This window comes from Rhinoderma darwinii, chromosome 4 (genome assembly GCF_050947455.1).
Source record: "Rhinoderma darwinii isolate aRhiDar2 chromosome 4, aRhiDar2.hap1, whole genome shotgun sequence".
Lineage (NCBI taxonomy): Eukaryota > Metazoa > Chordata > Amphibia > Anura > Rhinodermatidae > Rhinoderma > Rhinoderma darwinii.
In genome coordinates, this window is record NC_134690.1 from 181635787 (window position 1) to 181660244 (window position 24458).

The window sequence follows — 24458 nt, forward strand, 5'->3', positions numbered from 1 at the left end:
TCTACATATATAAGTGTCCTGGACCACTCTAAGTATGACATGGGGTTGTAGAAGATCAAGCTTCGGACCCTTAGGCTTGAAGTCATTGAGGTTTAGACATTGATTATAAATAGGCCCAGTTTGCATCTGCATTAGAGGCTCCGCCAGGGGCTTTCATTGCAGATCCGGCTGAAAATACTGAAAACAACAGCGCAGAATGCTGCGCTATTGTTTCTGGTAAAACAACGGACACCCGACGGAAACCCTAGGAAACCTAGTAAAGTCAATGGGTGCTGCCGGGTGACGATGGTGTCATTGTACAATGAAATCAGCATTTCTGGTATTTTTGTCGTCCTGCGCCTCTGACAGAGCAGAACAATGGAAATAGCAACGCAGATGTGAACAAGGCCATAGCTGGTTATAATTCATAATGTTATTACACTAAAAGAATGCAATCCTTTAACCATAATACCCCTTCTTACTAGTATTGTAGACTAGAAATCAAATGTTATCTAAGCCACAAACATTTAAAAATGCCTTTTGAAATTAAGATTATTGTTAACAAATAAAATCATCCAGAAAACATTCACAGCATACACTAATAATACTAATGTACAGGAAAAAGAATCACTTTTCATGCACCAAAATAACCTACACATTAACTGTTGCTTCCACTTCCTTAAGATCATAAAATATCAGTCGAATTTATTTATTTAATTTTTTGATCTTCATTGTAAATGAAAAACATTCTACAATGCCTAATGGGAAGATTATTATAATGTAATACATCAGCCTACAATTTCCAAAGCAATATTTAAGTTGTTATGGATACACGTTTTGATGGAACATTTAATATTTTCTGCCAGTGTTATGTAAAAACAGTGCTTCGTCTACATTAGGTTCTCTTTGACATTTCATGCACCAAGTAAAGCAAATGGGCCAGCTGAGACAACTTATAAAATAATATAATTACAACATTTATTTGAAATTTTGTTATATTGGACTGGTGCCTGAGAAGCAATATGCTACAGTAGAAGTAGTGGATTCATTTAATTTCTGTCAGTCAGTAGTAAACATTTATATACTGACTGGCACTGAAGAAACTGAGCTTGCTCTGGATTCCCGTGTTTTAAAATTTGGCATGGTGATTGTACAGCAAGATACTCCTACTGTTGCCTCGGGTAATTCGTCTTCCTCAGTCCATTCATTAAGATCAGGGTTGTAGGCCTGAATGCATTTCTTGTATTTCTTTTCCACTTCATTCCAGCCGCCCACCAAATAGATTTTGCCATTTAGTGTCGAAGCACCTGCAGTGCTCACTCCATTCTGCAGAGGAGCAGCATAGCTCCACTGACCATTGTGAGGATTAAAGCATTCAACAGGGAGAACATCAACTCTCTCGCCACGGCCACCAAGTTGACTACCACCCATCACGTACACTCTGTCACCAAGTGTAACAGAGCAATGCCATCCTCTTGGTGTACTCAGACTTGCCTTATCTTGCCAGCTATCATTACATGGGTCATACATGCAAGCAGAGCGAGAGTATGCATTATTTATGTATCCACCTACGACCAAGATCTTACCATCAATGACTGAGCTGGAATGGCAGCACCTTGCAACCTCCAGTGGGGCTTTCATCTGCCACTGGTTAGTTGAAGGCACATAACACTCAACTGAAGCTAGGCAACCTTCAGAATTGCGACCACCAATTGCATAAAGGAGACCATTAAAAACATTCAGGCTAAAGTGAGTACGCTTCTGGCTCATGTTTGCAAGGTGAATCCATGTGTTGAAACGTGGGTCATACCTAAAAATACAGAAAAATATAAAATTTAAAAAGTGAATACAACATAACAAAAATTAATTAACATAAGCCTTCCCAAAACCTTGATTATTTTTACTATTGGAAAAGACCAGTTAAAGACAAGAATGATGTATTTGCACTTCATGTACAAAAAATCCAAATGGATGTGTCCAAGTGTAGTGGTATCTAAATGGGAAATCAATTATATTCATCCTTTTTGAACTGTAAGGATTTTCAGCAGTACTGAAATACAATCTCATGGAAAAAGTAAGTAGCAGAATATCTCAAATGCCGCGTGTTAGTTTTACTTGTTAGAATATACAATTACCTGCAGAAATTGCTGACTGCATGCTTCGCTTGGTTCCTGGCATCATTCTGGTCTTCACCACCAGCAATGTAGAGAAAGCCATCCATCACGGTGACACACTGATTAAAACTCTTGGCTGGCAGCTCAGTGAGTCTTTTCCATCCACTCTCAGGATCCCTGTACAAGATCTCCCTGCTGAGAGATTTTTCTGTCAATGCTGGTCGGCCTCCTACAGTTACGAGGACCCTTGTTCCTCCACGTATTTTTGTTCTTCTTGATTGTAAGGTGTTTTGATGATATGGAAGCAGATGATAATTCATGGCTTCAACCAGAAGCCTATGGCAATCTGTGTCTTGCATCATTCTTGGCACTGATTGGACGTAGTTAACCAAGTCTTGAGCTGAGATAGTACCAAATCTAATATTGCCTAAAAGACCAGAGGCATATTTTATTCTCTTTTCATCATGATCTAACCATTTCATTGCGATGTGGAAGGCAACAATTTCAGATGGTAAATGTAACTCATCATCTATAAGAAGTTCATTTATTTGATCAAATGTTAGCTTTAGGAACTGATCGGTTTCAGAAAACTCAATGAAATTGTCTCTGATGAATTTTTGTGCAGCTTCTTTTGTACTTTTGAGTCCATAGGTTTCTGCAATATTGGCTACATACATGCAGTTTTCGACATTGATTTCTTGCATTAAAAAGTCACAGCACATATTCACAAGTGTGTTTATCTGAAGGGAGGTGGCTGAAGATATGGTACTACCAATAGTGTACAAAGACAGAGTAATTTTACCAGTATAGGCATAGGTTATTACTGTAGCTAGACCTAGAGGAGATACGTCATTAAGATCAACTCGCTGAGTGGAAGGATCCTTCTTCAGAATGTTGTAGAAGTATTCACTGCAAGATGCCATCACAACCTTGTGGACCATGAATGATTTTGTTTTGGTACCAATGGTGAGGTCACACAGGAAACTGTCCTGTCTCATTCTGCTTAACCCTTCCATGAGATTGGTTCCATATGATGCGTCAGAAACCTCTGTGGAGATGTAACTAAAGCCATTGCCTCCATCAATTAAGCCACTAAGCCCATTGAGTTTACATAGAGGACTATCTTCTACAATGATAGTCATCTCATTAATGTCTGATTTGCTTTTCTTGACATTCTTCTTTTTTGGTGCCATAACTGCAGTACGGAAATCACAGCCAAGACCTTTCTGTAAGATACAAATTAATAACAATTATGATTTAAGATACAACAAAAATGAACAAAATAATTTGAAAGGTTAGTCTTAGATTTATCTAATATAGATTGGATGATTGAAATTTTCAAGCTAAGAATGTTGAAAAGAAATCCGGGATGCTGTAAAAAGTATCAAAAAAGAATATTTTAAAGATTGTCCAACCTTTTTGATTCAAAGAGGTGGTACACAATTAGAAAAACAGGTCTGCTTTTTTCCAGAAACAGTACCACACCTGTGTACAGGTTGTGTTTGGTATTGCAGCTCACCCTTATTGAAGCGAATGGGCTGAGCTGCAAAACTACACATAACCTGTGGATAGATGTGGTGCTGTTTTTGAAAGAAAGCGGCCATACATTTTTAATCCTGTACAACCTATTTAACTTCAATCACATTGCATGTGTAACATCACTTGTATAAATAATTTCATGCACTAAAAGAAAAAGATCACCCTCCAAATATTCCACCATCAACATTCACATTAGACCTACGTTTAACTTTAAGGTAAAGTACAGCAAAAACAACAGAGAAGCAGAAACAGTGTTAAAAAATTGTTAACTTGATGTCACTTGTGTAAAGTTTCCTCAGTCACTGATATTTACTTGTTTAGTGCCCCAGTCTCCGTTGCTTTGTGTCTCAGCCTTTCATGTTCAGTTATCCCAGCCCTTGGTACCTAATGACTTCTAGCCCCTTGTTCATTCAATTATGCCCCAGTTTTGGATTCCAGTTTTTAATTCCCAATTTGGGATTCATTGATTTGGTAGTGTGATCGTGGGGTGCCGAAAAGTGTCATGGCAGCCTGGGGGCCTAATGAAGTCCCCAAGGTCTGTCTTCTTTCTGCTCCTATTAAGCTCTGCATCTGACAGGGCTTAACAGGAGCCTATAAAAATGACAATACACTGTGATATATTAGTATTTTATTGTATTGTACCAGAGATCTGACGACAGCTGGTTCAAATTCCCTAGGATGGCTAATAAAACATGTTAAAAATAGTTAAGTAAAGTTTTCAGTACTGTATAAAAAATTAAAAATATGAAAAGTTCCAATTTTTCCTCCAATGCATTGTAAAAAAAAAAGAAATTGGTATTGCCACATCCATAAAAGTTTGAACTATTACAATATAACATTATTTAACACGCACGATGAACACCGTAAAAAGAAAAATGTAAATGGCAGAATCGCTGTTTTTTGGTTACCTTAGCACTAAAAATTTTTTTTATAAAAGTGATCAAAAAGTCGTATGTACCAAATAATGGTAGCAATACAAAATACAGCTTGTCCCGCAAAACAATAAGCCCTCAAACTGCTTAATCGATGAAAAAATAAAAAGTTATGGCTTTCAGATTAGGGCGAAACAAAATATATATTTTTTTAGCAAATAGTTTTTTCTTTGTAAAAGTTGAAAAACATAATAGAAATGACATAAATTTGGTATCACCGTAATTGTATTTACCAGCAGAATACAGTTACATTTATGTTTTTACCGCATATTAAAAGACGTAAAAACAAAACACAAAAAACAATGGAGGAATCACAGGTTTTTCCAATTGCACCCACAAAGAAATTGTTTTGAATTTCCCAGTACATTATATGGTACTTTAAATAGTGCCAGTAGAAAATACAACTCCTCCCACAAAAAATAAGCCCTCACACTATTTAATTTATGGAAAAATAAAAAAGTTATGTCTATTGCAAGGGGGGGGGGGAGTGAAAAACAAAAAAGAAAAAAGAAAATTGGCTGTGGCAACAAGAGGTTAAAGTGGATTTCCAACCAAAGCTTGAAAATAAATTAATAAACCAGAAGGGATAGCGATAGCCAATGTTTGGTGATTATGTGTATTTTACAATATCCACATTTTTCTTTTTATTGTCATCACCATTTTTTGCAAAAGTGACAACAGGAAGTAACCATTTTGTTGGTTGTCACTGTTGAATTAGCTTATCAATAACTCATCAATTTGTGTGTAAATCCTCTTTAATCATACATTGAAAGAAAATGACATTAATAAATTAATACACATCAAGATTAAAAAGTAGTTGTAGTATGTTCTTTTGCATTTGTTAAGTTAATGATTGCTTAGTCTATGGCTGTGCCACCTGTACAACACTTTTACATATGCCCTATTAAGGGAATATGGTCATCAGAGAAGAGGGTCTGCTCTGGTGGACTCGGCACGATCATTATTAGGCTATGTTCACACCCTGATTTTCCCTACCTTCAGGGGGAATATCTTTCGACGAATACATGTCCATATGGTATAATAGGCCCAAAGTATTCCAAAAGAGTCTCGTCTATTGTACCTTTTTTTAAACTGTATTAATTGCTTTTTAGTACAGGGAATCCCACAGAAAAATGTATCTTGTGCGGTATACATTTTATTTATAATGCAAGGTCAATGGGTGACATATGCAACTGTATGGCATACAGTTGCATATGTCAGGACTATGCGGTGAACATTGAAGATGACAGAATTTATTAATGTTTACGCTTAGTGAAGAAAAGATGTGAACAGTACTTCAGAGTGTCCGGTCATTTAAATGGGTGCTGCGTAATACTGCACATTTCCTGCAGTGGTCACTGCAACTCATGTGAGTGGCTGCACTTATCTTCTACCCCCTTCCCAGCAATAACAGCTGATCATCTGGAGTTAGAGACTCATTTTGAGAAGGGTTTGTCCAGTTGTGACAAATCCTTAGACGGGGTTCTCCAATGTTTAGCACCCAGTTTTATTATGGAGGTTCTCTGCTAAGCTGACCACACAGGGCCTTGTTTGTCCCACCTCCTCCTGCCACTATAAGGTAATAAACATATTTGTAGGTGCATATGGAAATTAAGACATTTACTGTATGCTGTTTATTGTTTACAGACGGGTAACTTGGAGTTGTCCAGTGCTTGAAGCAGTGATGAATGAGGCAAGACAAGTTTAAAGGAACAGTGTCATCACAAATTATTTTTTTATATGTTAAAGATGTTAGTGCTTTATTAAAAACGTTTATATTCATTTGTGTGTTTGTGTTTTACTTTTTCTTATTTTTACACTTTTTCTTCCCTATGGGGGCTGCCATTTTTTGTTCAATTTCTGTGTGTGTCGATTAACGACACATACAGACATGGAATACGGCAGCCACAGTCCCATAGGGACTGCGAACGGCTCCCGTCCCATTGACTTCAGTGTACGGCGTCTGTGTGGGAACTGCGCATGCGCCGCTCCCACACAGTCCAATTCGAAATTGGCGCCGTCCGGCGCCATTTTCCTGTGGACCGGAAGTCGCGGCCGGACAGTAATATTACTACTTCCGGTCGCGGCTTCCGGATTTGTGCACTTGGACCAGCGGCAGCAAACGCAGCGGACGGGCCGGAGGGAGCCGCGGCGGCAGGAGCAGGTAAGAGATTTCAATGTATGTTCGTGTTTGTGTGTGTTTACTACTGTATGTAAACCTACTACACTGTGTGTTAGCTCAAAAAATGGCGACACACAGTGTAGGAGGTTACACCGTTCAAACCCCTCGTTTATCCCGGCACTAGCCAGGATAAAGGAGGGGGGGATGCTGAGAGCTCACTAGAGCGAGGGCTTTTTACCCAATTTTGCAAAGCTGCAATTTTGGGGATAGCTCCATCTAGTGACCAAAAATGGGTAGTATTATAAATTAGAATTAATTTATAATATTTCCTGACTCGTGAAAAAAATAAAAAAAATTTGAACAATGTTTAATCACCCACACACTAAATGTTTAATTTAAAAAAAAACAACATGTTTTTCTGGCAACACATTCCCTTTAACAACTAGAGTGGGGTCCTTGACAGGCATTCCCCAAATACGCATTAAAATTAGATAAGTTATTTAATGTTTTGTTTTCATTAATAACTTTATCTGTACTTGAAAAGGAATATCTATAATCTAATTGTGTTAAAGGAGTTTTCCCACAATGAACACATATCACTTATCCAGAGGACAGGTGATAAAAGTTTGATCGCTGGGACCTCACTGATCACCCGAGACCCTAGTTTCGCCTCATCAGCACAACTGCAGTGAGGATGAGTTTGTATGGACCTAAGGTCGAGCATGCGCATAGCTGTTCCATGTAAACTTTATGAGAGTTACAGAAACAGCTGAGTGCCGGTGATACATATTTATTGTAGGAGATTAGGAGTATCATAGAGGAAAGATAAAGCAAGTATGCTATGGATTTAGACTAAAGTACTCAGGATCACATTTAACTAAAATATATTCCCATTCTAGAAATTAGAAGCAGAAATACATAATATAAATAATAATTATATAAGCTTTGAGGTCCTTTCAAAGTATAATGAAAACTAATGATGTGCTGAGCGCTTATGGAGAACAGCACCAAGTATGAAATATAGTAACATTTTCCAATTAAGATTCTCCATGTAGCTTTCCTTGAATGCTATTATTTAGGAGTGCTCTGAACACATATAATGCTGTCGTGACCGCAGCCTAAGCAAGATGTGTAACAATCTCAACCCCAGCTGTCCATTGCCATATAACATTACCATTTCTATGTCACAGCAGGGAATGTACAAGGCACATGAAATCCACATATAACCCATAGCTGTGCAATGGGGTCAGCATATATATGAACAGCAAGAGATTACATTTTACCCTGTGATTCTTAAAATATCTATATATTTTGCATTTATGAACAGAGCTATCCTCATTACTCTTTCTAGCAAGGTTTGTATTTTCTGTTGGGTGATAGCACTATGGTTATTGCGGCTTCTTGCACTATGTTTATAAAGAAAAAGAACATTTCTGAAGACAGTTGACAAGACTGCAAGGGCGTAATTCTCAGATAATTGGCAAGGAGCTATCTTCACTTCTATAGTTGTCATTTGTACTAAGTTAATGTGATCACTATGGTACAGAATTATATCCTGTGCCCCTTAAACTGATATATCAAGCTTCACTCCCATCAAAGTTATATAAATATTTATTGCAGGGAATAAACTTGCCGTGTCGTTTTTAATTAAAGTTCTTATTCTGGAAGCATTGATCCCATATATCTCATCGGTAATAAGCAATATTCAAATCATTTGCCAGCTACAATATGAATGAGAAGGGAAAAAAATCGAACCATGAATCCACAATGCACTCGTTTATTTTATGGGTAAGTAGGAAAGTTTGTGGTGTCTATGATAAAGATATCTATCTATCTATCTATCTATCTATCTATCTATCTATCTATCTATCTATCTATCTATCTATCTATCTATCTATCTATCTATCTATCTATCTATCTATCTATCTATCTATCTATCTATCTATCTATCTATCTATCTATCTATCTATCTACAGTGATCAAAAAAGTAGGCAGCACACCATCGGATTTAGTGAAAAAGAGGGTACTTTATTAACCCTAAGTGCGACGTTTCAGCTCTATCCACTAGAGCCTTTCTCAATCCACAATGCACTAGTTTATTTTATGGGTAAGTAGGAAAGTTTGTGGTGTCTATGATAAAGATATCTATCTATCTATCTATCTATCTATCTATCTATCTATCTATCTATCTATCTATCTATCTATCTATCTATCTATCTATCTATCTATCTATCTATCTATCTATCTATCTATCTATCTATCTATCTATCTATCTATCTATCTATCTATTAATCTGTCTATCTATCTATCTATCTATCTATCTATCTATCTATCTATCTATCTATCTATCTATCTATCTATCTATCTATCTATCTATCTATCTATCTATCTATCTATCTATCTATCTATCTATCTATCTATCTGTCTGTCTATCTGTCTGTCTGTCTGTCTGCCTGCCAGCCTGCCTGCCTATCTATCTTCAATACTTTTCGTTTAAAAAAAATATTTCATTGTATAAAATGCCTTGTTTTGTGACCTGACTAGTGATCGACTTCAAGGCCATGGTTATGCACCACTCTTGCAAAAAACAGGATCTGATCCAGCAGGCAGGATGGGAATAAATATTTTGCTTTACAACTCTCTTTCCTGTTGAATCTGATCCTACATTTGGCATAAAATTTGCAACTGGGATATCTTCTCATGAAGACAAAACTTATTTGTTGATTAAAAAGAAGCTAGCGGTGTGATCAGCATATGGTTCAGCTGGTCATGGAAGTTCTAAAGCCCAACGGCCACAGGAGCTAGCGGTCTTATACCAGCCAGATAAAAGACTCAATTTCCAAAATGTCGCTACAACTATAAACATGCTCCGTATGGCACGAATATCGAATTAAAGCAATTTGCCTTCATTCAAGCATGTAGTGCTGTCCTATTGGGAATTAGTATGTAGTACCATCCCAAGGCAGTGGAGACCTAAACACGAAACAGCATCCTATACAAGTCATTCACTGGATGTGGCCAATGCTCTTATGAAATTGATCAGTTGATGGCTGTTCATGTATTGTATTGATGCTGGGTCTACCTCATCATTCTGGCTCATAGAAAAGGGTCCCAAGCTCTCCATATTTCCTAATAGGGCCAATTAACACAAGTTGTCATTATAAGACAACCCTTTTAAGTAAAAAAATATCTCCCCTCTCGAAAATTACGTTTTAAAAGCACACATCCATCTCTTACTAATATAACTGGGTAAAATCAAATAGTTCCTCCTAAACATTTATCAGTTCTTTTATAAATATCTGTCCCAACTGTCATCTTTTTTTATTCAACAATCACCATGACATCAAGCTAGGGGCAGATGAATCAATGTATTTCCACCAATTTTTCTGCATAAATAAATGGAAAATATGGTGTTTGGGGCAAATGCCATATTTATGAAGCCCTCTTTAGTAAAAGTATAGTGACAACATTTAAATGTAAAGTGTAAATATGATCATATTTCAAATAGACACCTATTACTTGCAGTGCCATTTTCCTTTTCAACACTAGCTGCTGCCCATTTGCTCCTTTAGTATGTTTAAGAAAGTTTTTGTTGCATAAGATATACTGACTGGCAGCTTTCTGATGGACTGGCGTCATTGCAAGCTCTCCAAGCTCCTATCTGCATTAGTAATGGTTTCAACACTTATCAAATCATTTTGTGCTTCTCTCAGTCTGGTGAATGTAAGCTCCAAGAATAAATGAAATGTGCTTATGTGTACAGCAGGAAGAAATGGGATCTAGGAGAAAAAATACAACAAACATCATAATAAACACTAAATGCCTATGAGAAACCTGAATATATTTACAATTTGAAACAAGAAAGAGTTTCATGTTGAAGGGTTATTCCCATCATGGAAAGTGATGGCATATTTCTAAGATACGCCATCACTTTTTTTTTTTTATCTGTGGGGGTTCGACTGCCTGGATAGGGGCCCCCAGAGCAGTATTGCTTGGAGGGCACATGATGGCACAGGTATTAATTAGTTATTTATTTTGAAAGTTATTTTAAGATGGTGTTTTGTGGTTCGTTTTTGGATTCTCCCACGTTTCTCTTCCCCCTCTTTTATTTCAGTTAGTACGTACAGTACCTGTGGAATTTTCGAACACCTTCCAGAAGGTTCTGTTATTCTGCCCAGTACCTGGATTCGGTTGCTGGTTGGCCACTAGGCTTTAACAGCGGAAAAATTCTACTTTAAAAATAGCCCAGTTGGAGGTCCGGTGACAGTGGGAATTTCCTGAGGACCTCCCCCATTTTTAAAATAAAAATAAAAAGCGTATATGTGTGTGTTTTTGGCACGATGTATTATTAGTGGGGTTGGGTTGACTGGTTTATTACACTGGTTTATTATCTCAATTATTCTCAATTAATTAGAACATCATCAAAAAGTAAATTTCAGTAATTCAATTCAAAAAGTGAAACTCATATATTATATAGATTCATTACACAGTATGGTCTATTTCCAGCATTTTTTCTTTTAATGTTGATGATTATGGCTAACAGTTAATGAAAACCCAAAATTTAGTCTTGCAGAAAATTTGAATATTATATAAGCCCAATTTCAAAAATGATTTTTAATACCGAAATGTTGGCCTACTAAAAAGTAGGTACAGTATATCCACTCAATACTTGGTCGGGGCTTCTATTGCATGAATTACTGCATCAATATGGCGTGGGATGGAGGCGATCAGCTGTCATGAAGGGTCTGTGGACCCACTGGGCCGTACCGTCTTGGCGGTTAGGCAGCTGGCCAACAGGGTGCAGGTGAATGTCTATAGTTCGTAAAGGTACCTGTGGCAGCTCAGACCGCAGCAGGGCAGGCTCGGCTAGGACTAGGCAGCAGGTAGACGTCAGACGAGGTGAAGCAGGTCAGACGTGGATACAGCACGACACGACTTTGGCACAGCACAGTGCTCGACCAGGATGGTATGGAATGCTAGGAACAGGAACAGGTACAGATACAGGAACAGGATTTGTGACAGGTACAGGAAACACACTAGGAGGCCATCACATAGACAAACTATAGGGAACACAACAACGCTCAGGCATAGAAGCAGGGGGCTGGACCCCTCTTATAGTCCAGGGTACTCACGGGTCAAAGTTCATCAGAATGTCCGGTGCGCGCTGCCTCTTTAAGAGAGGGCAGGAGCGGGATCCGGCTGAGGTGAATGGACGCGAGCGCTGGTGTCTCCTGAGGAGGATGCTGTGGCCAGCGCTTGCCGACTCGGGGATGCGGCTGTCAGGGGGAGGTTGGAGCTGACGGCCTGCAGCCACAGACATTACAGTATCCCCCCTCTTATGCCCCCTCTTCTTGGGGCTAAGCGAGAGAGAAATGTTTTCAGAAGAGTAGGAGCATTGAGATTCTCCTCTGGCTCCCAGGACCTCTCTTCAGGACCAAACCCCCTCCAATCCACCAAATAAAAGGTTTTTCCTATCACTCTCTTGGTGTCCAAGATCTCCTTGACCTCAAAGATGTCTGAAGCGCCACTGGAGGCAACCGCAGGGCTGGGAGTCTTCGAATAGCGGTTCAGAATCACCGGTTTCAGGAGGGAGACATGGAAGGAGTTGGGAATCCTGAGGGTAGGAGGCAGCCGAAGCTTGTAGGCGACAGGGTTGATCTGCTGCAGGATCTCGAATGGTACGAGGAACCTGGGGGCAAATTTACATGACGGTACCCTCAGTCGGATATTCCTGGAAGACAGCCAGACCCTTGTGCCAGGAAGAAGCCAAGGAGGCTCTCTTCTCCTTGTGACAGCCTTCCGTTCATGCAGTCCACTGCCATTAGGATGGAGGATCGAGTCCGCTGCCAGATCTGCAGAAAGTCTCTAAACGTCGCTGGGACCTCGGAAGTATCAGGCACTGGGAGAGGAATTCGTGGGTGCTGGCCATAGACAATACAGAACGGTGTATTCCTAGTAGACTCGCTGGTGTGATTATTATATGGGAACTCAGCCCACGGATGCAGCTGCACCCAGTCATCATGCTGCTTGGAGATGAAGTGGCGTAGGTAGTTCTCCAAAATCTGGTTGATCCTCCCGACCTGACCATTAGACTCAGGATGGTAGGCTGAGGAAAAGTCCAACTTCACACCGAGGAGTCCGCAGAGGGCTCTCCAGAACTTCGAGATGAACTGAACCCCCCGATCAGACACAATATGCTGTGGCAAGCCGTGCAGGCGGAAGATGTGTTGGATGAATAACTTGACCAACTGAGGAGCAGAAGGAAGACCGGTCAGAGGAACGAAGTGGGCCATCTTCGAAAATCGGTCCACCACCACCCAGACAGCACTGCATCCAGCAGAGAGAGGCAGGTCCGTGATAAAGTCCATAGCTATACGCTGCCAGGGAGCATTGGGCACAGGCAATGGCTGGAGCAGACCAGCAGGTCTGGAGTGGGGGCCCTGTTGGCTGCAGATACAGAACAGGAAGAAACGAAGTCCACAATATCCTTGGGCAGCGTGGGCCACCAGAAATGACGAGCAATCAAATCCCGGGTCTTACATACCCCCCCCCCCCCCGTGACCTGCCAGTCTAGAGGAGTGTCCCCAGCGGAGGTTTCTTCCACGATCAGCCAGGTGCACAAAAGTCCTCCCTGGAGGAATGTCCCCAACTTGCAGGGGATTGACTGAGACAATGCAAGACGGATGGTGAAGCTCTGTTGGATCTGGTCATTTCTAATAATGCAGATCTTGTTGGGAATGTCAATGTTCGTGAAAACCTCGGTAACAGTGAACATAATATAGTTACATTTTACCTATACTGTAAAAAACAAACGCAGGCTGGGAGGGCAAAAACATTTAATTTTAAGAAAGCCAATTTCCCCAGGATGAGGGCTGCAATTCAGGATATGGACTGGGAAGAACTAATGTCAAATAATGGAACAAATGATAAATGGGAGATTTTCAAATCTACTTTGAGTTATTATAGTGCAAAATGTATTCCTATAGGTAACAAGTATAAACGACTCAAATTAAACCCCACATGGCTTACACCTTCTGTGAAAGGGGCAATACATGACAAAAAAAGGGCATTTAAAAAATACAAATCTGAGGGTACAGCTGTAGCCTTTGTAAAATATAAAGAGCTTAATAAAATCTGTAAAAATGTAATAAAATTAGCAAAAATACAAAATGAAAGGCAGGTGGCCAAGGATAGTAAAACAAATCCCAAAAAATTCTTCAAGTATATAAATGCAAAAAAGCCCAGGTCTGAACATGTAGGACCCCTAGATAATGGTAATGGGGAGTTGATCACAGGGGATCAAGAGAAGGCAGAGTTACTAAATGGGTTCTTTAGCTCTGTATATACAACTGAAGAAAGAGCAGCTGATGTAGCCGCTGCCAGTGCTGTTAATATATCAGTTGATATACTGAATTGGATGAATGTAGAGATGGTCCAAGCTAAATTAAATAAAATAAATGTGCACAAGGCCCCGGGACCAGATGGGTTACACCCTAGAATTCTTAAAGAGCTTAGTTCAGTTATTTCTGTCCCCCTTTTCATAATATTCAGAGAATCTCTAGTGACTGGTATAGTGCCAAGGGACTGGCGCAGCGCAAATGTGGTGCCTATTTTCAAAAAGGGCTCTAGGTCTTCCCCAGGTAATTATAGACCAGTAAGCTTAACATCCATCGTGGGGAAAATGTTTGAGGGGCTATTGAGGGACTATATACAGGATTATGTGACAATAAATAGCATTATAAGTGACAGCCAGCACGGTTTTACTAAGGACAGAAGTTGTCAAACTAACCTAATCTGTTTTTATGAAGAGGTGAGCAGAAGTCTAGACAGAGGGGCCGCTGTGGATTTAGTGTTTTTGGACTTTGCAAAGGCATTTGACACTGTCCCCCATAGACGTCTAATGGGTAAATTAAGGACTATAGGTTTAGAAAATATAGTTTGTAATTGGATTGAGAATTGGCTCAAGGACCGTATCCAGAGAGTTGTGGTCAATGATTCCTTCTCTGAATGGTCACCGGTTATAAGTGGTGTACCCCAGGGTTCAGTGCTGGGACCACTATTATTCAACTTATTTATTAGTGATATAGAGGATGGGATTAATAGCACTATTTCTATTTTTGCAGATGACACCAAGCTATGTAATATAGTTCAGACTATGGAAGATGTTCATGAATTACAGGCAGATTTAAACAAACTAAGTGTTTGGGCGTCCACTTGGCAGATGAAGTTTAATGTAGATAAATGTAAAGTTATGCATCTGGGTACCAACAACCGGCATGCATCATATGTCCTAGGGGGAGCTACACTGACGGATTCACTTGTTGAGAAGGATCTGGGTGTACTTGTAAATCATAAACTCAATAACAGCATGCAGTGTCAATCAGCTGCTTCAAAGGCCAGCAGGATATTGTCGTGTATTAAAAGAGGCATGGACTCGCGGGACAGGGATGTAATATTACCACTTTACAAAGCATTAGTGAGGCCTCATCTAGAATATGCAGTTCAGTTCTGGGCTCCAGTTCATAGAAAGGATGCCCTGGAGTTGGAAAAAATACAAAGAAGAGCAACGAAGCTAATTAGGGGCATGGAGAATTTAAGTTATGAAGAAAGATTGAAAGAATTAAACCTATTTAGCCTTGAAAAAAGACGACTAAGGGGGGACATGATTAACTTATATAAATATATTAATGGCACATACAAAAAATATGGTGAAATCCTGTTCCTTGTAAAACCCCCTCAAAAAACAAGGGGGCACTCCCTCCGTCTGGAGAAAAAAAGGTTCAAGCTGCAGAGGCGACAAGGCTTCTTTACAGTGAGAACTGTGAATCTATGGAATAGCCTACCGCAGGAGCTCGTCACAGCAGGAACAGTAGATGGCTTTAAAAAAGGGTTAGATAATTTCCTAGAACAAAAAAATATTAGCTCCTATGTGTAGAAATTTTTCCTTCCCTTTTCCCTTCCCTTGGTTGAACTTGATGGACATGTGTCTTTTTTCAGCCGTACTAACTATGTAACTATGTAACTATGGATCAGTGGACTCTCTATGGTGTCTTCTGTCTTGAAAGACCTGGACAAAGCATCGGCCCTCACATTCTTGTCGGCGGGCGATAATGAAGCTCAAATTGGAACCTTGTAAAGAACAGTGACCACCTGGCCTGACGAGGGTTCAGCCGTTGGGCCGTCTGGAGGTAGGTCAGATTCTTGTGGCCCGTAAAAATAAGATGAGCTGCGCCCTCTAGTAGATGTCTCCACTCTTCCAGAGCCAATTTAATGGCCAGTAACTCCCGATCCCCAATCGAGTAGTTGCGTTCTGCAAAAGAGAAGAGCTTGGAAAAGTATCCACATACCCTTGACTTGCCCTTGGGACCTCTCTGGAACAGGAGTGCACCAGCACCGACAGAGGACGCGTCCACCTCCAACGAGAACTGCAGAGAGACATCCGGATGATGGAGGATAGAGGCTAACGTGAAGGCACTCTTCAGGCTATTGAGTGTGGACTCTGCCTCGGGAGTCCACACCTTGGCGTTCATACCCTTCTTAGTAAGGTTAGAGATGGGAGAAGTCAGTAAGAAGTTTGGAATAAACTGCCTGTAAAAATGAGCGAATCCCAAAAAGCGCTGTATGGCCCTGAAGCCTTGAAGGCGTGGCCATTCCAGAACAGGCTTTACCTTTTCAGGATCCATCTCGAGACCTCGATTCGAGACTGTGTAGCCCAGGAAGGGTAGAGCATCTTGGTCAAATACACCCTTCTCCAACTCAGCGTACAGACGATTCTCCCTTAACCATAGCAGAACTTGACGGACATGTCTCTGCTGCGTCATAGGATCTTGAGAAAAAAATCAAGATGTCATCAAGGTAGACTACTACACAAACATAGAGGAGGTCACGGAAAATGTAATTCACAAACTCCTGGAAGACCGCGGGTGCATTACACAGGCCGAAGGGCATTACTAGACACTCATAGTGTCCATCACGCGTGTTAAATGCAGTCTTCCATTCATCACCCTGACGAATCCAGATTAGGTTGTAAGCCCCACACATGTCTAGTTTAGAAAAAACATTGGCACCATGTATACGATCAAACAGTTCAAAGATCAGAGGCAACGGGTATTTATTCTTCACCGTGATCTGGTTGAGACCATGGTAGTCGATGCAAGGACGAAGAGAGCCATCTTTCTTTTTGGCAAAGAAGAACCCGGCTCCTGCCGGGGAGGAAGACTTTCGTATGAAGCCCTTCTCCAAGTTCTCCTTCACATAGGCAGACATGGACAGAGTCTCTGGCAAGGAGAGAGGATATACCCTAACACGGGGAAGGGATGCACCAGGAATCAGTTCAATAGGGCAGTCATACGCCCGATGTGGAGGCAATGTCTCCGCCTACCTCTTGCTGAAGACGTCCGAAAATGCAGCATAATGACTCAGCAATCCTGCCAATGACCGAGGCAGCGAAGGCTGAGCCGAACGAATCTGCACCAGGCAACGACCTTGACACTCAGAGCCCCACTGGAGAACCTCTCCAGAATTCCAGTCCAGGACTGGGGCATGCGGTTGGAGCCAAGGCAGGCCCAGCAACACAGGGTTAACAGCTTTGGACAGGACATAGAAAGACAGAAGTTCGGAGTGAAGGGCTCCCACTTGGAGCCTCAGCGGCTTGGTCACAGCTGTAACAGGGTCTGGCAGAGGTAGTCCATTCACTGAGGCAACTGTCAATGGCCTCTCCAGAGGGGTGGTGGGTAATTGCAGAAGGTCCACCAGATCTCTGCGGATTAAATTAGCAGCGGATCCAGAGTCCAGATACGCAGAGACCAGATGCGTTTTCTCGCCGGACACTATGGTCACAGGTATGGATAATTTAGATGGAAGTCCATCTTTACCCAAGGTTGTCACTCGTAGCAACCCTAGGCTTTGGGGTATTTGGGGACACAGGCGCACAAGATGGCCATCGAGACCGCAATAAAGACAGAGTCCAGATGTGCGCCTGCGTTGTCTCTCCTGGGTAGATAACTTATACTGGTCCATCATCAGACTCCTTAGGAGGATCGACATCTGAAGACAGCTGGGGTTGCTGCAAAGTAGGGACCAGACTAGGAAGGGCTCCCTCCTGTTGAACTTCTTGGAGGCGTTCTCGGATTCGTATATCAATCCGGGCAGAAAGAAGGATGAGGTCATCCAGGGTAGACGGCAGATCCCGGGTGGCAAGTTTGTCCTTAATTCTAGAAGATAGTCCATGCCAGAATGCAGCCACCAGAGCCTCATTGTTCCATAACAGCTCCTCCACCAGGGTGCGGAAGTGAATGGCGTACTCACTCACGGAGGTGTCTCCTTGGCACAGGTTAAGCAAAGAGGCCGCTGCAGATGAGTCCAGGCTCCTCAAACACCATGCGAAAAGTCTGGAGGAAGGCTGGGAAGTCTCGGGTCTCTGGTCCTTGTCTCTCCCAGATAGGGTTCGCCCATGCAAGAGCCTTGCCAGTGAGGAGAGAGATGATAAAAGCGACCCTGGCGCCATCAGACGAAAATGTCCTAGCATACAGACAGAAGTGGATCTGGCATTGATTAAGAAATCCACGGCAGGTACTTGCTTCTCCATCATAGCGGTCAGGAAGTGGCAAAGAAACACGTGGGTCTATACTGCCAAGAGGTGTAGTCTGAGGATCAACATTGCCAGGAGGTGTAGTAGGAGGAACAGAAGCTTGTGCCTTCTGCCGACGTGCAAGAATGTTCAACGCCTGGAGGAGTTGGTCCTGTCGAGACCGGAGGTCTAGCATATCCGCTCGCATCTCTTGAGACGTCGTCATAGTCTTAAATCGACAAGCGGGGTCCATGGCCTGAGCGTACTGTCACGAAGGTTCTATGGACCCACTGGGCCGTACCATCTTGGCGGTAAGGCAGCTGGCCAACAGGCTGCAGGTGAATGTCTATAGTTCGTATAGGTACCTGTGGCAGCTCAGACAGCAGCACGGCAGGCTCGGCTAGGACTAGGCAGCAAGTAGACGTCAGGCGAGGTGAAACAGGTCAGACGTGGATACAGCACGACACGACTTTGGCACAGCACAGTGCTCGACCAGGATGGTATGGAATGCTAGGAACAGGAACAGGTACAGGTACAGGAACAGGAATTGGGACCGGTACAGGAAACACACTAGGAGGCCATCACATAGACAAACTATAGGGAACACAACAACGCTCAGGCATAGAGGCAGGGGGCTGGACCCCTCTTATAGTCCAGGGTACTCACGGGTCAAAGTTCATCAGAATGTCCGGTGTGCGCTGCCCCTTTAAGAGCGGGCACAAGCGTGTGCGCGCACCCTACGGTATCCAGCTGAGCTGAGTGGACGCGACTGTCAGGGGGAGGTTGGAGCTGATGGCCCGCAGCCACGGACATTACATCAGCCTGTGGCACTGCTGAGGTGTTATGGAAGACCAGGTTGCTTTGCTAGCGGCCTTAAGCTCGTCTGCATTGTTGGGTCTGGTTTGTCTCATCTTCCTCCTGACAATACCCCATAGATTCTCCATGGGGTTTAGGTCAGGCGAGTTTGCTGGCCAATCAAGCACAGTGATACTGTGGTTATTAACCCCTTAAGGCTCAGAGCCCATTTTTCAAATCTGACATGTCTCACTTTATGTGATAATAACTCTGGAATGCTTATAAAGCGATTCTGAGATTGTTTTCTTGTGACACATTGGGCTTTATGTAAGTGGTAAAATTTGGTCGATATATTCAGTGTTTATTTGTGAAAAATAGCAAAATTTAGAAAAAATAGAATTTTTCTGAATTTAAATGTATCTTCTTGTAAGACGGATACTAATACCACATAAAATAGTTACTAGTTCACATTTCCCATATGTCTACTATATGTTGGCATCATTTTTTGAACATTCTTTTATTTTTATAGGACGTTACTAGGCATAAGCAGCAATTTCTCACATTTTGAAGAAAATTTCAAAAGCCTCTATTTTTAGGTACCAGTTCAGTTCTGAAGTGACTTTGAGCACCTTCTATATTAGAAACCCCCCATAAAACACCCTATTTTAAAAACTGAACCCCTTTAAAGTATTCAAAACAGCATTTAGAAAGTTTCTTAACCCCTTAGGCATTTCACAGGAATTTAAAGCAAAATAGAGGTGAAATGTACAAATTTCTTTTTTTTGTCAGAAAATCCTTTTTATTTAGTTTTTTTCTGTAAAACAGAAGGTTTTACCAGCGAAACACAACTCAATATTTATTGCCCAGATTCTGCTGTTTTTAGAAATATTTCACATGTGGCCCTAGTGTCCTAATGGACTGAAACACAGGCCTCAGAAGCAAACGAGCACCTAGTGGGTTTTGGGGCCTCCTTTTTATTAGACACCATGTCCAGTTTGAAGAGGTCTTGTGGTGCCAAAACAGTGGAAACCCCCCAAAAGTGACCCTATTAGGTACAATTTATTTTTATTTTTATAAGAAATAAAGGAGAAAAAGCACCCCAACATTTGTAAAGCAATTTCTCCCGATTACGGCAATACCCCATATGTGGTAATAAACTGCTAGTTGGACAAACGGCAGAGCTCAGAAAGGCAGGAGAGCTATTTGACACGTAGATTTTGCTGGATTGGTTTCTGGGCGCCATGCCGAATTTGCAAAGCTTCTGAGGTACCAGTAGAGGGGAAACCCCATCAAAGTGACCCCCATTTTGGAAACTAGACCCCTTGGGCAATTCATTGAAGTTTTCATGGGGTGCATGCGACTTTTTGATCAGTTTTTATTCTATTTTTTAAGAGGTGTTGTGACTAAAAAACAGCAATTCTACTATAGTTTTATAAGGCCTTATTTACACGAACGTAAAAAATGCAGAGTTTTGCACGTGTTGCAGTTCCGTGTGTCATCAGTGTTTGGTCGTGTCTGCGTTATTTTCGCGCGTATGGCATCCTTATGTCACTCGGTTTTGACGTTTACAAAATGAAATGAACGAGGTGGTTTTCTTTTTCCCATCGTTTCTTGAGCAACTGTTGCGCGAATAACGCACAGCACATGGTTGTGTGTCCGTGTGCTGTCCGTGATTTTCACGCACCCATTGACTTCAATGGGTGCGTGATGTGCAAAAAACGCTCAAGTATAGGGCATGCAGTGAGTTTCATGCAGCGGACACACGCTGCGTGAAAAACACGGAATGTCTTAATGGCCCCATTGACTTGCATAAGTCCATGTGATGTACGTGATTTTCGCAAGAAAACTTCTGTAAATTTAAGCAGAAATCAATGGGCAGATGTTTGGAGGCGTTCTGCTTCCGATTTTTCAGCCGTTTTTCGGGACATTTACGACCCGAAAAACGGCTGAAAACACTCTGTGTGAACATACCCGTATTCTTACATCTACAGTCATCTTAAAGCAATTCTGTCAAAAATGTATAGTATAAGGTTAATATTACAGATCAGAACTGCGTTAACAATTAGGCTCTGTTGAAACTTGAGAGCCTCCATTGAGGGTTCTGTCAGAATTTTTGTTTTTTTTTGCAACAAAAACACGGCAGTCTACTCCATTATTATTGCTGTCAAAAATACGGCAAACCCCATTAAAGTCAATGGGGTTCATCAAAAAATGCATCAGTCACAGCATCATGATTTCCATTTTAAACAGAAGTCAATAAGACTGTGTGAACAAAGCCTAAGGATAAATACATACTTTTAAAATATATATATATATATATTTGATGGACATGCATTACTCCTTACAACATGTGATCAATTCTAAATGGAGTTGCATATGGTTGTAGTACAACTACAACAAGGTGCAGATCATGCTGTATACATCATGATCATGCTTATACCTAGGCTATAAGCTGTTCTATTGTAAAGTGCTGAGGAATATGTTGGCGCTATATAAAGATTATTATTATTATTATTATTATTATTATTATTATTATTATTATTATTATTATTATTATTATCATATTGTGTACTTAATTTAATTTCAATGTAAATCACTTCTTTCATGTTCTATTTTTATATGGATGATGGTTTACAACATTTTTTAAACTGTGTAGCTATCCGTATGTTTAGGCCTATGCTGTCATACGACCAAGCCGGGTTGTCAGCTGTCCCAAATTTCAAGGGAAAGTATCCGGTTTCAAACTAGTCTCCTTGGAAATATTTGTCCCTTGACATTTCCCTGTTTTTTGTGGAAATGTTCAATTCAATTGTAACTATAAAATCATGATCCTTGGGGCTTATTCAGACGAACGTATAATACATCCGTGTAATGGCCGTTAAAACATCGGCCGTCACATGGACGCATGTATTTCAATGGGGCCGTAAACAGAAAACATGTCCTATTTTCTTCCGTTTTCACGGATCCCTCGATAGACTCAAGTCTATGGGGATCCGTGAAAATTGGACCCGCACGTGTGCTACTCGGACGTGAAAAACTGCCATTTTTCACGTCCGAGTTTGCACTCATTCCTGTAAATCTTGCCTTAGGCTATATATTTTAACATGTTCTGAACTAGACCATTTACAGCAAAAGGTAAAAAAAACAAAAACCAATATAATATTCCAAACCGATAGCTATTTTGTAATAGAGGACATGGTCCTGTATATTCCAGGTGAATTTCTACATGATACACGGTACTTGGATTCACTATGTCAGCATCAATATCCTTTCACATTATTTTAAAATGTTGACAATTAACTATGACAGGGCATCTAAAGTTAGGGTATGTTCACACGTGCACGTCCGTTACGGCTGAAACTACGGAGCTGTTTTCAGGAGAAAACAGCTCCTGAATTTCAGACGTAATGGCAAGTGCAGGCGTTTTTCGCAGCGTCCATTACGGACGGAAATTGGAGCTGTTTTTCTTTGGAGTCAATGGAAAACGGCTCCAATTACTTCCCAAGAAGTGACAGGCACTTCTTTGACATGGGCGTCTTTTTTACGCGCCGTCTTTTGACAGCGGCACGTAAAAAAAATGACCGTCGGCACAGAACATCGTAAAGCCCATTCAAATGAGTGGGCAGATGTTTGCCGGCGCATTGGAGCCGTATTTTCGGACGTAATTCGAGGTTAAAACGCCCGAATTACGTCCGTAAATAGGGTGTGTGAACCCAGCCTAACACTTATATACTTTATATAATGAGGAGAAAAATGGATTGAAAAGCAGGAATTCCACATGTTATATATAGACACTACTTCTGTGCATTTGCTTCTTTTAGGTGTTTTGCCTTTAATGAGTAAGGGTATTAAAGGCTTCAGCTGCTAACTGCTATCCTTCCCAACCTCCCAAAACTGTGCTTTAGCCCCCCTACTTCACATTCCTCTAGCGGCATCTGTTACAAGAGATCAGCGTCAGTTCCAGAAATAGCAGCATAGAGTGCCCAGATAGAGCACATCCAAAGATAGGTCACGGCTCAAGTCTTCTCAACAGGAACAAATTCCAATAAGTCACTAGGAGTTTATGTACACAGCATAAATGTAATTGTCTTATGGCTGAGCGCAAAAAGTATATATATATTTTTATAGATGTAGATGTGTAGATAAATAGATAGATAGATAGATAGATAGATAGATAGATAGATAGATAGATAGATAGATAGATAGACACTCAGCAGATAAACAAACATATTCTCTTATTCTGGCCTAACTAACTAAAATGGTAAATTAAAGTATAGGAGCATAAAATCGCAGAATGAAACCTTTTATATTTTCTTTTAAACATTAATATGTTAATAAATATGAAGTATAAAAATATGACTTGACAAAACACATAACTTTACAGAACACAATTCCTATCTCTAGACAAATAACATGAATAAGAAGCAGTTCTAGATCAGTATCAGCTATTAGGCTGGTGAATATTTTGTATTTGGCCTCTTCTAAGCATCAATGTTGTGCATCCATCATCATACTGTAGAAATAAACCTAAATAACTTGCTTAGTAATTAATAGCCACATAGTGAACAAAAGAAAAAAGACGTTCTGGAGAAAAATTTGTCCTTATACAAATCAACCTTGAAAGCCTCTTCCGTGCACTCCAAGCCTGAAGGACTACAAATACCAACAAGGAAGTGTGGTGAGCCTGCTTACAAATTTTTTCTATTTTTACACATAGTGTAAAAATAGGAAAACTGAACTTGTATAGTGTACATAACACTATAAAAGTTGTGCTTTTAAACTAATATTAAACTAATACTTCTAATATTCCCTATAGTATTTTATAGGGATTCTTATGCATTTAATGACATCCTAGTACATGTTTTCTGAGTTATGAGAAATTGTTCCAGATGCCAGACATATAAAAAGAAGGAACAGACACAAAAACCAAATAAAAGTTTCAGGGCTGCTTACCCTTGTAGGTCAGATGTGGTCTCAAGCTGTGATCTTGCTGCAAGCAGCGAGAACGTCAAGGCACAGACAGGGCACAATGATAGCAGACACTCACACTACCACACACACTGTGCACCTGTCACCAGAGAGCCGTCCCTAAAGCCTTTCCTTTCACATTGAGAAGAGACCAAACCGTGTGCATATTGAGCCTTAAAACTGACTCCACCTCTGCTATCCATGGCACCACCTTCAGGGAGGGATTTTATCACCCTGTGACTCTTGTGTTATTGTAACACTTCTTATGTCATCGTACACTTTTGTTGAACTGTTATTACGGTCTGATTCCTACGATCCTAAGAAAAATAAAACGGGCGGCACAATTCACCTCTATCACCCCCTTTGCGGTAAGCTCGGTGAGGGTCGAGAAACTCAGCTGGCCCAGGACTTTGGTACATTAACTTGCCAGGTGGTTGATT

General features: G+C 40.9%; 1 protein-coding gene across 1 annotated transcript; it reads right to left on the minus strand.

Annotated features, from left to right (window-relative positions):
• Positions 1 to 542: 542 nt before the first annotated feature.
• On the minus strand, positions 543 to 24127 carry KLHL31 (kelch like family member 31). Its single transcript, XM_075864132.1, has 3 exons — positions 24004 to 24127; positions 2115 to 3319; positions 543 to 1789 (listed from the first exon to the last, which is right to left on the minus strand). The coding sequence occupies exons 2-3, from the start codon at positions 3284 to 3286 to the stop codon at positions 1057 to 1059; spliced, it is 1905 nt and encodes a 634-aa protein (XP_075720247.1). The 5' UTR covers positions 3287 to 3319; positions 24004 to 24127; the 3' UTR covers positions 543 to 1056.
• Between the last annotated feature and the right edge of the window lie 331 nt (positions 24128 to 24458).

What these genes read in the sequence shown, in the direction of transcription:
- KLHL31 (XM_075864132.1), bottom strand. Translation starts at nt 3,286, where the DNA reads ATGGCACCAAAAAAGAAGAATGTCAAGAAAAGCAAATCAGACATTAAT. An exon ending in GCAGTCAGCAATTTCTGCAG is followed by an intron (nt 1,790 to 2,114) that starts GTAATTGTATAT and finishes CTGTATTTTTAG; the next exon opens with GTATGACCCACGTTTCAACA.